General features: G+C 42.1%; 2 protein-coding genes across 2 annotated transcripts; both read right to left on the bottom strand.

Moving 5' to 3' along the window:
• Positions 1–7,190: 7,190 nt before the first annotated feature.
• Positions 7,191–11,391, bottom strand: LOC120729167 (lysophosphatidic acid receptor 6-like). The gene has a single exon (XM_040024677.1). The coding sequence runs from the start codon at positions 8,616–8,618 to the stop codon at positions 7,770–7,772; it is 849 nt and encodes a 282-aa protein (XP_039880611.1). The 5' UTR covers positions 8,619–11,391; the 3' UTR covers positions 7,191–7,769.
• Positions 11,392–14,372: 2,981 nt separating this feature from the next.
• On the bottom strand, positions 14,373–16,415 carry LOC120728689 (vegetative cell wall protein gp1-like). The gene is made up of 2 exons (XM_040023754.1): positions 16,164–16,415; positions 14,373–16,054 (listed from the first exon to the last, which is right to left on the bottom strand). Exons 1-2 carry the CDS (start codon positions 16,413–16,415, stop codon positions 14,570–14,572), a joined length of 1,737 nt encoding a protein of 578 aa, XP_039879688.1. The 3' UTR covers positions 14,373–14,569.
• Between the last annotated feature and the right edge of the window lie 301 nt (positions 16,416–16,716).

Here is a 16,716-nt window from a genome sequence, read left to right as displayed (position 1 = left end):
TGTTAGTCCCTGCATCCCTAAATGTCTCCAGTTGTCCCAAGTTCCCTCTGACTGTCTCCTTGGTGCATTTAAACCCCTGTTCCTCCCTGTCCTCATTGTCTGTTGTCTTCATCTCCATTATCAGTTATCATAATTTTACCCTCTCTGTGCAAGTCTGCAAATTTCTTTATTAAATCATAAGATTCTTAAATTCATCAAATCTCTCTGTGCCTGGGTCCTCGTCACAAAACATGACATCACTGTTTGGTACATTTTAACACAATTTAATCCCCACAGTTGTGAAAGAAAAGCAAAACACTTTTTTGACAAGTCTGTAACAAAACCATCAAATCTGATAAAGGTTATTTAAATGCTGCTAAAGAAGAATGGATTGGAATAAAAAACAAACAAACAAACTGATGATGAAAATGATGCTCATAGTAAGTAAAAAGTAAACTGAGTGCATTTTTTGGACAGATTCACTTTTAAAGTGTATGTATAATATAATACGGATACGTAAAAAAAAAATACACTCCAAAAATAGAAGAGTCCTTGAAATGTACAAAATATTATTTAAAAATTAGAAAACTGAGACACCTTGGCCTATGGTACAATGTATATAATGTATGAAAAGATCTTTACTGCAGATGCTACTATGGCTCTGCAGATTTTTTCTTTTCTTTTAACCTATGTCGCCTCACCTTGAGGTTGGCAAATCTGTCTATCACATTTTGGTGGTCAAGTCTCTCAAGCATCTCTTTCTCAACTGACATCACAGCCAGGTGCTGGAGTCCACTTTGACCCATGGTCCTTCTCAGCCAGGTATGGAGCTGACTCAAGACACTAAAAGACCTCTCGCAGCTACAGCTGCTAACTGGGTTTGTTAGGGCAACCTGAATAACAGTTTTCAGTGTGGGGAAGATCTGATTATCCAGAAGATTGTACAATGTTAACATATCTGGAATGGCACCAGCCTCACTCTTGAGCTTCAAAAAGTCTTTGGTAACCGTGACTTCCTCTGACTGAAGCTCAATATGGTAATGCAGTGCCAGGGCTGACAACCCAGTTTGTTTTGCAGATTCTGTATAGCAGCTTTAATATAGGGAGAACACAACTTCCAGATTGTATGAGTAAAATTAGTTGTTTTTGTTTCCTTTGCCAGTTTAACAGTTTCTGTTTTGCCTGTTAGTACTCCCTGTCTGTTTTCTTACCTGGTTCTGCCTGACCTTGTACTTTCTCCTCATGTTCCCCTCTTTCCTCTTTCCCTCTTTGGACTGACATTCATACACAAATAAATTGCATTCAATTAGATTTAAAAAAAAAAAAAAAAAGAAAAAAAAAAAAAAAATACTATTAAGATCACTAATTTAAAAAAAAAAAAAAAAAAAAAGAAAAAAGAGTCCTCTCTCAGTGTATTTTCAACCAAAAGGCATATAACCAAACCACATGTGCATCTAATAAAGGATACAAATATTGAAACACTGATCCAACATTATCCTTTATTGATGGATCATTTGATCTTACACTTGTACCTGAATGTGTCACGGGGCCGAGTGGCCTGTACTGAACAGGACTCAGGTGCAGAAACCCAGAGCAGAGACAGCAGATGATGTAACAATTTATTAGGCTTAAGTGCAAAAAAAGAAAAGATGGCAAAGACAAAAAAAAACAAACAAAAAAACCAAAAACAAACCCAAAAACAAAAACAATAAGACGTGGAGTTTGACGAGGCGTGGCCTGGGGAACGTGGCTAGGGCGAGGGAATGAGGCCTGAGATGCGGAGTGTAGCTGTGCAGGGAACCGTCACACTGAAGAGAGAAGATAGAGGAGTTAGGGAGGTAGTGGAGGCGTGCAGCTCGGATCTCAGCTGACCCTTCTCACCCTGGACACAGTCTGTTTGACCTGCTCCCCTCAGGCAGGAGGCTCCGGTCCATTCGCACCAGAACAGTTTCTTCCCTCTGCTGTTGGACACATGAACAATAACCGTATGACTGTTCCCACCACTAACACATGACCCTACGCTGTGTTCACTGCATCATTCCATGTTTGGCACTGATCACCACCTGCACTCATGTATATATCTATCTACTTAGCACTTTTAATTCTTATTCTTATTTTCATGTCTATTTAAGCGTAATTTATGACAGTATGTTTGCACTGAAGCACTGCAGCAATTTCCTAATGTTGTAAACCTGCTCAACATTTGGCAATAAAACCCTTTCTGATTCTGATTCTGGAGGCAGCTCTGAAGTGGCCAGTTGTAAGAGTAGCAATTCTTACTTGCAGTAGTGGACATGGAGTGTTGAGAGGGGGGTGATGAGAATCCAGGGGGAGGCTGAGTGGCGTGGAAAGGCTGGCCTGAGATCCGGGGCTTCAGATGGAGTGTGATGGCAGGAGGGCAGGCAGGTGAGGCACAGAGAGATTTTCAAAATGATTGCTTGGCATCCTGAGTCGGGAGGTGGAGGTGGAGCGTGAGCCAAGGTGAATACAGCAACTGCAGCACAAGAGTCTTGTTAACAAGATAGATCACAGCAAGAACTTGAAGTATAAGGCCTGTTACCAACATGTGTTGATGACGAACTGGCAGTGAATGAACATCAACGTGTGGTTTAAATCCCTCTGGCTTGATTGCCTGCAATAGGCTCCAGGTGTGCGGGAGCTGGAGTTGGCCCTGCCCAGGGGCGGATCCCAGGTCAGTTCAGGAGCCTTATGGAAATTCCAGCCACCCACCGCAGACCATGACAGAATGTGGCTCCTTCTTTTGAAAAAACTTCCTCATATCCATTATGAGCCTGGCTGTCTCTCTGTGTACACACACACACACACACACACACACACACACACACACACACACACACACACACACACACACACAGAACAGGAGCTATAAGGTTAATGGGCATCCAGTCAGTTAGCTAGTTAGTACCTTGGGTTCAATATCGGTACATGCACATATGACAAAATAACCAGTTTCTCTCATTACATTTCAAACAGGACAGTGGTAACAACAGCAGGCTACGGACAATGTTAAGTTTTAGATTTTAAATAGGCTATATACATTTCAATGACATCAACAGGACAGTCAAATAGCGCTGGTTTTACTACAGAGTAGGACGGATTGTAGGGTAGCAAACATCGTCGGAAAACAAGTTTTCAACACTGCAGGTTACCTGTTGTAATGTTTTTCAGCTAAAAAGAAACATGGCCTGACTCCTACCTAACTATATAAAGAGTAACTGAAAGTTAAATGCAGCTAACATGTCCTGTTTTAAGCCAGGCACTCCCACCTCCGCTCAGCCACTATTGCTCTGGCAGCAACGGTGCTAGAGCCAGAGCAGGGGAGAGCCGAGCTGGAACAAAAAATTTTGGGAGGGGGGAGGGGTTATCTATACTTTTGTTGTTAAAATGTTCCATCTCAAGTAAGTACTGTATGCTTTTTATATTTTTAGTAGTGTGTCCCACAAACAGCAAATATTTTCAAAAAAAAGTAAGAAATCTTTGGGGTGCTTTGATTTATTTTGGAGGGTGATGAAGCACCCCTAAAATGCTGAAGCACCCTCAAAAATGAGGTAAAATCGCCCCTGCTTCTATAAAGTATTTTCCCAGTTCAGGTTCCCTGTTGCATTTAGGTTTGTCTTGTTTTTTGTGTCAGCCAAAATACAAAATAAACGTCTTGTTTTCTTTTACCAATTTCTCCTGTGTGGTCTTCATTCTGGTCCTCACTGATTGGTCTCACACAATCTGCAGCCTCAGATCATGATGGTTTAGAAATAGAGTAAATGACAGTATTATTTTTGAGTTGCGTCTTTAATCTAGGGCATTGTAACCACTGTGTCTCCACTGCAGGCAGGACCATGATAAAATTCACACATAAATGGCTTCCAAACTGAAGTTCACTAATCTGCAGTCAGCTTGCCTTATTTCCTTCCCTCACTTTTTTTTTCACTTTCAAGAACATTGAAAATAAAACAAATAACAAGTCAATTAAATTTTTAGAGTTTTGTTATTTTAAGTATTGTGTAATTTAGGGATTTCCCCCATCTTATACTTAAATAAGATATTTTCCGTCACTGTTCAGCTGTATACATAAAAACTGAGATATGGCCTGTCTAAAAAAAAAACAAGGCGTAATTTTACATGAAATAAATAAAAAGTATGAAACATTACAGGGCCTAGGCTCATGTGAATTTACAATGATGGATGCCAGATGGTTTGTTTTCAGTTACCTTTAATACGTTTGTAAGTTTTGAAGAGAGATGATCCGTTTGAATAAACAGGTAAAGACATGTTATTACAGTAGATAACCTGTGCTATAATTAAACAGAAGAACAGGAAACAATTTCTTAAATGTGGCAGCGTGATGATAAATGATTAGACTGGACACAGTGAATGTTCCTCGTTTGGAGTCTTTTTTCTGGAAAACATTTAAATATGTGGCGCTTGTGCGCTATCATCACATATGGTGATGATAAATAAAAGTGGCAACAGGTGCACTGGAGAGCCACAGTGTCCACAGACCATTTCTCTACTTATCCCTCCTGACTGATTTTCCTTTTGTTTGGTTTTTAGCTACTGTCCTTGTCACTGCTGGTAGCCCAGATGCTTACAGCCAATTCTGGTTGCACAGGTAGTCCAACTCCTCCAGGATGGCACATCCATGCAAGAAGGTTTGCTGTGTCTCCGAGCTCAGTCTTGAGTATATGGAGGAGATACCAGGAGATGGGAGGTTGCACAAGGAGAGTTGGACAGGGCCATAGAAAGGCCTCACCCTAAAGGGCAAGATCTGTGTCTGCTCATTTCTACTAGGAGGAGCTGCCAGACTCCCACAGAATGACCTCCAGCAGGCTATTCCTGTGCATGTTAGTTATCAAACTGTCAGGAAAAGGCTTTGTGAAGGTGGCACAAGGTTCCAACATCCTTTAGTGGGCCCCGTGCTCACAGTCCAGTACCATGTATCTGCATCTTCATCTTCATCTGCAGCTATGTCAGCTGAGTTAAACCTTCTTCTACTGACCACTCTGTGCATGGTCACATGTTAACCAAGTTAAACAGCAAATGTATTCAGCACAAAATTTAAATATAAACCTAAATTGTTCCATGCCACCATTTTTATAAACTCTGACATCACAGAAAACTGCATAATGCACGATCTATAGCAAACACCAGTCAAACATTGGTGAACTTTACTGGTATTTCTGGAAGTTTTATGAATCTTCAGCTTTAACTGTAGAAAAAGAATTCTTCATCCTTTTATAATCTTTTCCTCCAGGAAACACCGCATCAGCTACAGGACTGTTAAGTAATGTACATTTTGCTGTTACACAAAAGAAAACAAAGAAAACAAAAAAGCATCTTTGTAAACAACAAATATTTGTTTTATTTAAAATCTTTATACACTTTGACATATATTAGCCCAACATTACTGCGACATACACAAGCTAACATTTGTTTAACAATATCAATAGAAACGTATCTACTGGAGATTTAACCTAACTAAATGAAATCAATTTCACTGCACATGGATGAAACAAATCAAAGCAAAATCAAAGAATCAAAACAAAACAAGCGGGAGAAAAGGCAGCAAGTAAGGGAAATTCATTCTTCACAAATTTCTTTCAAAAGAAAGGCGAGCACAGCATAACTAACATGCTAAGATTGATTTAGCTGTCAGCAGTTGTAACAGGCAGTGGGAGAGTTTTATATGTGACACTATATCTATCACAATTAGACAGCACAAATTACCACAATGAAACACATGGGCTTAATTTTAGAAAGAGCCATACAGAGCAAAGCAGCAGCAGCTCCCTCTCTAAATGATGTGCCATAAGGTGGGCTGATATAGTGGCAACTAAAATCTCCATCCATTCACCTCTATTTATCCAATTCAGGGTTGAAGGGGTGCTGGAGCCTATTCGAGCTACCATAGGGTGACAGGCAGGATATACCTTGGACAGGTCGCTAGTATGTCACAGGGCTGCCACTAAAATTCATTTTGAGCAAAATCACTTGTATCGACAGAAGTTTCAAATGAAACCTTAGCAACCCTAATATCAAGCAGAATTTAACATTATTGTATATTGGACTAAATCAGCCATAAGGTTAGAGAGGCTTTTTTGTGGAAGCAAGTGTGTTTCAGGCAGATGAAAAACAGCCCCAAATGAAAAGCTCTTGAACTCATAAACAATTCACAAAAAAACATAGAAAACATACCAAGTGTTTAAACTGAGAAACTGTACCTTTTAAAGACAAATATTAGCCCATTTTAAATTTGATGGCAGCAACTGATCTAAAAAAAGACTCTTCTACTATGAAGCCACGCTGCTGTAATAGAGCCAGTATGTCATTTATCACTGTCTTATGCAACAAATTCTCTGAAAAAATGTCATCAACATTTAGAGCATTGCTCTAAAATCCGTATATAACTATCAGCATTGATGGTGCCTTTCCAGATGCGCAAGTTGCCAATTTCATGGTCAGTAATGCACACCCATACCATCAGAAGTGTAACCTTTAGAAGGCCCATCTCTTCTTTAGTCCAGAGAATTGCTCTGACCATAGAAAAGTTTTTCAATTTGTGCATTTTAAATGCATTTTACCCAGAGAAGATGGTGGTGTTCCTGGACCATGTTCTTCTTTTTCTTTAACTTGGATTTGTTGTTGGCACAGTAAATTATGATTATGATTCACATACAGCAATTTCTGCAAGTGTTCCTGAGCCCATGTGGTGATTTCCATGACACAGGCATACTTTTTTGTAATGCAGTGCTATATTAAGGCCTGAAAATCACAGGACTGCAATATTGATTTTGGGCTTTGTCCCTTGCGCACAGAGATTCCTCCACATTCTCATAATGCATTGATGATGTTATGTGTTGTAGATTATGAGATATTCAAGCCTTTACAATTTTACATTGAGGGATGTTATTCTGATTTTTTTTTCACAATTTGGAGATGCAGTTTTTATAGATTGATGAAACTCTTCCTTTCTAAGATGCTCTTTTTATACCACATTACTGACCTGTCTTTCACGCAACTGAAAAATGTACAAGGAGACAACTTATCACAAAAACAAAGCAGCTAGTCTGACTAAAAAGACGAAAAAAAATTTTTTTTCTTCTGTTTTTCTTATCTGTTTGTTAAAAGGTGGTTTGTTTCATGTCCTGACAGTATTTAGTTCAACAAGCAGTGACTTCCGGAAGCTTTTTTTTTAAAAAAAAGTCTCTAACTGATTTAGACAAGCTGCTTCCTCAGTTGTGAAGTGAACAAATATAAAGTAGATTTAATGAATTATGTGATTTTTTTTCTCTACACTGTTTTTCTCAACTGCATGAGAAATACTTCAGGAGAAGGCTTTAAGAAAAAAACTTCAGTGCGTCTGAATACATCTTCTCATGTCAGATTGTTAATTCTGACAAACTTATTACATGATACTGATTGAGATATTAACTGAACTTGACAAAAATAACATCTTAGTTCCAGTGTTGCAGCTGCCTTTTTTCACAGTTTCTAGTAAAGCAGATGAGCCACCGGTCTTCCTGTGATTGAGGTTTTCATGTTGCAGTGAAAATAAAACATGAAACCACTAGGCCAAGCCAAGGCTTTTATTCTTTTACTTTCTGGCTTTTACACAAATGTTACTGAAGAAATGAACATTGATGGTTAACTGCTGAAAACTGTGCATGTGGTTGAACTACTTCAGAATCTTGTGCACAAACGAGCTACTTTGTTAAAAACAAAAAAACAGGCATGTATCATGGGACATCTGATAGCAACTCTAGCAGGTCACTAATCTATAGTTCTCTTCCCGTGTCCTCTTTTTTCTTCCAGAAGGAGTCAAAAGAAAAATAATACATCAGTGGATCCAGACAGCAGCTCAAAACAGTCAGAAATGCCAGTGGAGCTATTTTTCCTTTGCTTTTTGTAACTGCGTGTAGTGGCATGGGCAGAAAACATGTGCAGAATATAAGCAAGTTGATGGCAAAAATCAGCATTACGTTCACCTTGTTTCTGACCTTTGCAGAGTCACTGAGATGTTTGTGTAGAGTCCAGGAAACCATAACGGTGCACACAATGTTGACTGCTAGCATTGTGACCAGTAACACAATCTGAAGGTAAATAATTGCTGATCGTGTTACACTTTTATAATAATGAGATTGAAAACAATTGTGTTCTGTGTGGTTCTGTACGTGTTTTACAAATCCTATGCCCTCTGGGATATTTACCACCAGGAAAAACCCCCAGACGAGCGCTGCTCCTTTCCAGGCATTGCACGAGGTCCGAAGATGGCGAGACCTCAGAGGATAAACCACAGCCAGCAGTCGGTCCACGCTTATGAAGGTGATGAAGGAGGCGCTGGAGCGGAGGTTGTTGCGAAAGATTATTAGGCTGAAGAGGCATGTGATAATTCCCAGCGAGGTGCCTGTTGCATGATGGTAGATCCTTATGGGCAAAGAGAAGATGGCTAGCAGGTCTGAGAGTGCCAGGTTCACCATGAAGACAGCGTTGGGTGATTTGAGGCTGTGGCGGCGAAGAAGAATCCACAGTGAGACTGCATTCAGTGGCAGACCTATCACCATAATGCAGCCAAAGATCCCAGCATAAACCCGGTCATCTTCTGTGGTGCTGTTTGATGTGTTCATGATGAGAAAAGAAATGTCTGAATGTCCTTTTTAAAGAACGGAAGCAGAGTGGCAAAGGTTCCTCTTTGTGTGGTTTTTCTTTGTGAGTGAGGGTTGACTAATTTGTGACTGTAACTAGTCACACTACAGGAAACTCAAACTCATCTCATAAGCTCTTCCTCTATATTTGTGCTTTGACGATATTGTAATCTTGGATGGCAGAGCCACTTTTATCATGCGGCTCTCTTTACTACACAGAAACTATTGCCTCTCTAAGATGCTGCTTTTATACAAACTCATGTTACTGATCTGTTGCCTATTAACCCAATAAGCTGCAAAATATTGCTCTCATTATTTCTGTTTTCTAGCTTTTGCTGCCTCTGTCTCCTAAGATATATTGCTGCAATCAGATTCCAACTTTCTCACTGTAAATATTTTGCATGTCTTATTGACATTTGGGACAGTGTCCCAACTTTTTGGATGTGACATTCTAGGACTTTTAAACAAATTGTTAACGCAATATGGCTATGTCTAATGTAGGGGACGGCAACTTTTAACATCAAAAAAACACATTTTAGCCTCTCCACCCACAGGTCTATTTGAGTTCACACCTTGTGGAAAATTCATCAAATAACAAACAGCCCACTTTCAAATAAATAAAACGTAGCAGTGGAGTAATAATTTTAAAATAAAAAGAATAATCATGAAAACCTTTTGCATGAAATTATGACTTCAGTCCATTTCAGTGTACTGTCCTCTTCTCGACAGGCGACAATAAAACAGCTTGAGCTCAGGGTCGAACATATACAGATATTTGCAAAAGGTATTATAGATATTTTGTGATTGAAAATAACAGCATATTAAATAATAGTGTTCTAACTTTGTTTCGTTTGATTTCCATATCAGGGCTGCAAGAAGGTGTTTGGACTTCCTGTAGTTTATGTTTGAGAAAACCTGCTCGCATTGCTATGCGGATCTCAAGATCCGCAGGCCTCCGACATATGGAGAGAAATATGTCTCAAAAGTGTACACTAAGCTTTACAAACGTATTCAATGATGTGTGTGTAACTTTAGAGGACTCACGCGCGTGCTTCAATCCACACAGAAATATCTGACCATACGTAAAACTATTTTACAAACGCGTACATCCAAACCTGAGTAAATAATTAATTTATTAACATCAGCTTCAAGAATCCGATCATTTTGACTATCAAAAGCCTTTTTGTGCGTACAAACGTATAAGACTACACGAAACAGCTCTCTCGCTCGCTCACAAAACCTTACATACGTGTGGACGAATCACCTGATACGCACAGATCACGTCGGTATGCCCACGTAGGTTTTGAGGTAAATTTAACACTGCCAGCTTCTGCGTTCAAGTGCCTGTGTGAGTCAGAGTTCATCTCGTAGCTGCTATAGCTTCCTGGTCTGGTATACTAACATTTCACTTAGAAATGGGTCATTTACATGCCCCTCTGGTTGCACTAGTTAATACTATAAGCATAGGTTTCTTTTTCCCAATCTCCGTAAACTTCATTGCACTTCACTCAGTCACTGGCGAGTCTTCCACTTCAGCCTCTGGCACAGAATACATTACCCATCAGGTTACTTTCCTAAAGGGGAGACGATGCCTGTAACATTTCAAATGTTCCTAGTTTTATTTAATTTTACTTTTTTAATATTTTTTTTACCCAAAGCTGCAAGCCAGGTATGAGCCATAGCTCAGGGGCGAAAGAGCCGTAGGTTGTCGATCTCTGGTCTTATGGAAAACCATCAGGCAGTACACCAGTGTTCCCGTGTATGCTTGTAAACCCATCCATCCAGTTCTATCTTTTCTAATTTGGGCTTGAGTCTATCTCAGCGGTCAGTGAGTGAGAGGTGGGACAGGTCACCAGTCTATCACAATACAAATGCAGTGAGACAGAAGTATTCATGCTCACATTCACATCTACAGCCAATTTAGAATAACCAGTTAACTTCACAAGCATGCCTTTGGACTGTGGGACAAAGCCGAGGTACCCAGACAGCACGGACAGAAAGTTTGTCTCCTTCCAGCTCACCCTATAAGGGAACAGTGCTGTATTCTACATATGTCCATCTTGTTCTCTTTGTTCTTTTCTTTTTAAAATACTTTAATAGGTTCATAGTACAGCAAAAATCAGATAAGGGTAGCAGGACAATTAAAATTGTCTTTTTAATTGCCCCTTAGGGACAAATACAGTTGCTTTTTAATGAATTGTGAATTTGAATTGAATTGACTTTGATTACACAAAGACTTTGTAGCAATGGCTAATGGGTAACGTGTATAACAGGACATGAATGACTTGAGCTGATTCTATAATATTGTACTACAGTTTACAGTAGCATTGCTATCACTTCAGATCAATCTCTGGACCTTGAAGGAGACGTCAGGGATCAGATGTGACATGATATTTTAAATCTTTATGCAATGCTTTCTATTTGCTGACCATACACACCATACTTGTAAGAACCATAGTTTAAGTTATAAGGCTTTCTTCACCCACTAAATCATTAAAGTTGACCTTGAAGACCTTGGTGGATGTAAGCCAAATTTTAATGAAGCGTTAATATGATCCCACTCCACACACCTACAAAGTTTTATCAGAATTCATGCAAAACTTTTTTAAGTGCAAAACCAGAGAAAAAGACGACAGGACTAAAAACCTGTCTAACCACAACTGTTAAAACAAACTGTTGGCTTCCTGTTAAATCCAGAATTGAATTCAAAATCCTGCTCCTCACATACAAGGTCGTAAATAATCAGGCCCCATCTTATCGTAATGACCTTGTAGTACCATATCACCCTATTAGAGCACTTCGCTCTCGCTCTGCAGGCCTACTTGTTGTTCCTAGAGTATTTAAAAGTAGAATGGGAGGGAGAGCCTTCAGTTTTCAGGCCCCTCTTCTGTGGAACCAGCTTCCAGTTTGGATTCAGGAGACAGACACTATCTCTACTTTCAAGATTAGGCTTCAAACTTTCCTTTTTGCTAAAGCATATAGTTAGGGCTGGACCAGGTGACCCTGAATCCTCCCTTAGTTATGCTGCAATAGACGTAGGCTGCCGGGGGATTCCCATGATGCATTGAGTTTTTCCTTTCCAGTCACCTTTCTCACTCACTATGTGTTAATAGACCTCTCTGCATTGAATCATATCTGTTATTAACCTCTGTCTCTCTTCCACAGCATGTCTTTTATCTTGTCTTCCTTCTCTCACCCCAACCGGTCGCAGCAGATGGCCCCGCCCCTCCCTGAGCCTGGTTCTGCCGGAGGTTTCTTCCTGTTAAAAGGGAGTTTTTCCTTCCCACTGTCGCCAAAGTGCTTGCTCATAGGGGGTCATATGATTGTTGGGTTTTTCTCTGTATCTATGAAGCGCCTTGAGGCGACTTATGTTGTGATTTGGCGCTATATAAATAAAATTGAATTGAATTGAATTAAAACACAGAAAAAACACTACTATAAATGGAATGTTCTGCCTGTGAACAAAGTGTTACCGCTTTGCTTTAAATTAAATAAATACATGGTTGGTATGATATAGTAAACATACCTCATAGGGCTCTTGTGAGGGACCAAGCAGCCAAAGCAAAGAGGACACAGGCAAAAAAAATATCTTCAAAAAGGGTTTTCTTTATTTTAACCCTCAAAAAGTCCAAAATTAACAAAATTCAAAAACATACTTAGCAGGCCCATAAAACAGGTCAACTAAATATAGCTCTACAAAAAAGAATTTCCAGAAACTTAAACAAGACAAAGTGAGACACAACTTAACTCACAAACTGACCTAATTACAAAGACACATGAGGGTAGCTTTTATAATGATTTGGCCAAACCAGTTGAACACAATCGGGGGGAAAACAAAACACACACTAATATTAACTAAGCACAGAATACCCTAACTAAACCTAAAACACCCCTGCTCCTGGTAAGCCCATGGTTGGTCCTGCTGAGCAGGCATTTTGTCCCCAGAATCCTCAGCCACGCCTTTTGCCCAGACAGGAAACAGCCACCACCCAAACCCAGGTAACTCAAAGAAAGAAACATAATTAATATAACAAAACATTTTAGAAAAACCACACAATGTTACTATGTGCGCGCCTCATAATACCAGTGTTAGGTTTAACCAAATGATTACTGAAGAAAACTGCAAAGCAAATTAATAAAGTAAAAAATGGACTAATTTACCCCTGTGTGGCTGATGCCATCACAGCTCTACCAGTTAACCACGTCTTATTTTTATGCGTAGAGTAAAAGCTATAGTTTATCACTGAATTAGCAAATGATAATGTGTCAATACAGAAAAAAAAAAAAAACCAAGCTATTACAGTAACTAAATGTTGCCCATTTAACTTTCCAAATAAGATATCAGTCAGCCACATGGGAAACACATAGCACAGTACTGGATGACTGCCAGAAGCGGGCTCTTTATCTGCCAGCAATCACCCATTTACCACTTTGTGCCCAATGTGTGGTTGAAAATTCCCCTGATTTCACTACAAGAGACTCTTATTTGTACTAAGCGGATACTAGATGGTTTATATTTACAAAGCAGCATTATGTAGATCTGTACAATTATTGTTTTAAAAACTAACAAGACTGTCAGAATACGTGAATACCTAATGTTAACTTTCCACCAGTTGCTCTGCTCACACAGATCTTTCCTGACAATGCCCAAAACATGATGCTGACACATTATTTGCAGCCATAGAAGTGAGCAGAGGGCCATGAGGTTGCTGCCATTCATTTGACCACACACACAGTGCCTGTGGCGTGAAAGGGGACCCTCATGTGCGAAGTGAGGATGAGCAGCAGGCTGAGATGACCAGGTTGACCATGAAAACGACATTGGGTGATTTGAAGCGTGACAGCGAAGACGAATCCACAGTGAGCCACTTTGAGAGGCGAGACCTATCACCATAATGAAGCCATATATCCGGTCTTCTGTGGTGATGTTTGGTGTGTGCATGATGGAAAATAAGATATTTCTCTATCCTTTATGAAGTATTACAGTAAAAGTTCTTCCTTTTTCTGTTTGTGTGAAGTGAGGCAAGGTTAGTGTGTGATGCAGCAGCTAGTCAAAAATGTAAGAGGAAACTCAGCTTTTGTGGTTGGTGAAGTTTACTTTCCATGACATTACAGACGCAATGAAATTATGAAACTCTGCTGCCAACCCTCCAGCACTACAGCACTTAACTTTTTTGTTTTGCTTCTCAAGTGGAGCTACTATAGGGCCACATATACACATGTGAACACACACACATAATGAAGAGTTTTAAAAACTTCTGTAGCTACCATGTCTGTCACAATTGGGGCAGCAGCCGTGTGATGTGTGGAAGGAGGACTCAAATGCAGCACTTATTCAGATGTGAGGGTGATTTATTAAGAATACCGAACATAAAGTGATGATGGAAAAACAGAACTAAGGATGAACTAAACTGGGAGAAACTAAATCAAAGAGTAGCAAACCTGAACATGAAGGGAGGACAGCAGGGAGAGCACGCAGCACACACGGAGAAATACAGAGTACGCAGGGTGACACAGAGGATGAACACAGACGACGCGACGAGGAACAGAGGCAAACACACACTATAAATACACAGAGGGACATTGGGAAAATCACACACACAGGTGAGAGACACAGCTGGACCTGATTAACCTGACAAGACAGGGGAACACTAACACCAGGGACCAACAGAGGGAGCAGAAATGCAGAAACCCAGTATCTAAAACACAAACCATCCCAAAACAGCCCACAAATAATAATGAAAATACTAACAATAAATACACCAAACACAAAATCACTGAGTCACGGACTCAGGATCATGACAGTACCCCCCAAGGGCTGGCTCCCGACAGCCACAGAAAAACACCACCAGACCCGGGTGGGCGGTAGGGGGTCCAGGACAGAGGGACTGGACCAGGACAAAAATGGAGGCCCCAGAGTCCCAAACAAAACGTTAACAAAACACACAGGGGACTGGGAGTCCGAAACATAGTTCAGGTGGCCGGTCTGGGGGCCAATAGCACAGAAGGCCAGGATGGGACAGTTCAGGAGGCTGGCCACGAAGAAGGCCGTGGCGGCGCGCAAACAGTTCAGGAGGCTGTCCATGCGGAAGGCAGTGGCGGCGGCGACCTCGTTCAGGAGGGCGTCCACAACGGCGATGACGACCAGCCAGCGGCCTAGAAAACGGCCAGTGATGATGAGGTGGTGCTAGACGTGGACCGGATGGCGGCATGCCAGCAGCAGAACCAGGCAAGGATGAGGAGAAGGATGAGGCAGAAGCTGCTGCTGAAGCTGAACCAGGCGGGGCTGGAGCTGAAGCAGAGGCCGGGAAAGGCGAAGCCGGAGCTGATGCAGCAGGTGATGATGAGGATGCAGACACGGAGGCTGGACCAGACAAGGATGCAGACACGGAGGCTGGACCAGGCGTGGATGACGCCGATGCCGACGCTGGACCAGGTGTGAATGAAGCTGATGCCGGCGCTGGACTGGGCGAAGGCGAAGCTGAGTCTGAAGCTGGATCAGGTGAGGCTGAAGGCTCTGAAACTGGACCAGACAAGAATGTCGCTGCAGGCGGCGGTGTGGAAGCCGGAGACGAAGGCGCTGCAGGTGGTGGCACTGCAGGCGATGGTGATAGCTGGATGGGTTCCTCGGTCCCCCCAGCGAAAGCAACAGGCTGAAGCGGTTCCTGAGACCCCTCAGCGGAAGCTGCTGATGATGGCGAAGGCTGGACGGGCTCCTTGGTCCCCCCAGCAAAAACAGGCTCAAAACCAGTAGGCATGGGCGCCCCTGGCACACACAAAACAAAACCAGCAGGCTCGTGGGCCTCTGGTGAACGTGAAACAAAACCAGTAGGCACATGGGCCTCTGGCACACATGAGGAAGGCTGCAGCTGCGCAGAGCACTGACTCTGCTCAGGCAGTGACAGCCGGGTGCAGTCCCTAGCTGGCATCTTGGCCTCCAGGGGTCCAGAGTAAGCTGAGGGTTGTAACCCAGCCTCTGGGGAAGCCCTGGAGTGAGTAGTAGTCTCTAATGTTGCCAGCTTTTGAGGAACAGGTCCATTGTGAAACAGTTTGTCTCCCTGCTCAGAAACAGCGGCGGAAAAACAGTCCTTTAAGGGGTGTATGGGCATAGCTTCCTGTAGAGGGGCGAGTGAAGATTGTGACTCAGCCATTAACTGAGCTGCTGACTGAGCCATGGACAGAAATATGGGTTGCAGTGATGCTAGTGGTGATGGTAGCTGAGTGGCTGACCGAAATGGTGGCTGAACAGTTAATGGTGCTCCTGCGGAGGCTAATGGCTGTGCTACTGACTGGGGAGCTAACGGCTGAACACAAAACTGAGCTGGAGAGTGGCAATAAAGTCCAGGCTCGGCTGGAGCGGCAGAGACAGTCTTTTGGTTTAACAGAAGGTTTATAGACCCCCACTTGGGAAGGGTCCATTACCACAAAGGTAGGTAAGCTACACATACTATCTCTCATCCCGCTCTGAATAGCCCCCGAAAACAAAGTCCCGGAATCTGGGGAAGCCAAAGTATCCCGCTCACTCACCGCATCGGGCTGCTCGAAAGTGAATGCAGACGGGGGATGAAGTCCAAGATCCAAAAGGAGAAATTCCTGCTCCCACGGATATAGCGAGCCCAGAAGCCATGGGAGACCGGTCACCAGACGTTGTAGCCGCCTCTCTATAGCGCGATGGGACTTGTCATCCGGGCTTTCCAGCCACAGGTCGATGAGCTCTTGTGAGGCATCGATGAGATTCTCCCATAGCTCCTTAGATGGATTAAGTGCTGCTGGGTCCATCTTGTGGTCGCGTCGTACTGTCACGACTGGGGCAGCAGCCGTGTGATGTGTGGAAGGAGGACTCAAATGCAGCACTTATTCAGATGTGAGGGTGATTTATTAAGAATACCGAACATAAAGTGGGGATGGCAAAACAGAACTAAGGATGAACTAAACTGGGAGAAACTAAACCAAAGAGTAGCAAACCTGAACATGAAGGGAGGACAGCAGGGGATTCACGGAGAAATACGGAGAAATGCAGAGTACGCAGGGTAACACAGAGGATGAACACAGACGACGCGACGAGGAACAAAGGCAAACA

The sequence above is a fragment of the Simochromis diagramma genome, unplaced genomic scaffold, assembly GCF_900408965.1.
Source record: "Simochromis diagramma unplaced genomic scaffold, fSimDia1.1 OVJJ01000348.1, whole genome shotgun sequence".
Classification (NCBI taxonomy): Eukaryota; Metazoa; Chordata; class Actinopteri; order Cichliformes; family Cichlidae; genus Simochromis; species Simochromis diagramma.
This window is presented reverse-complemented; position numbering and strand designations above follow the sequence as displayed.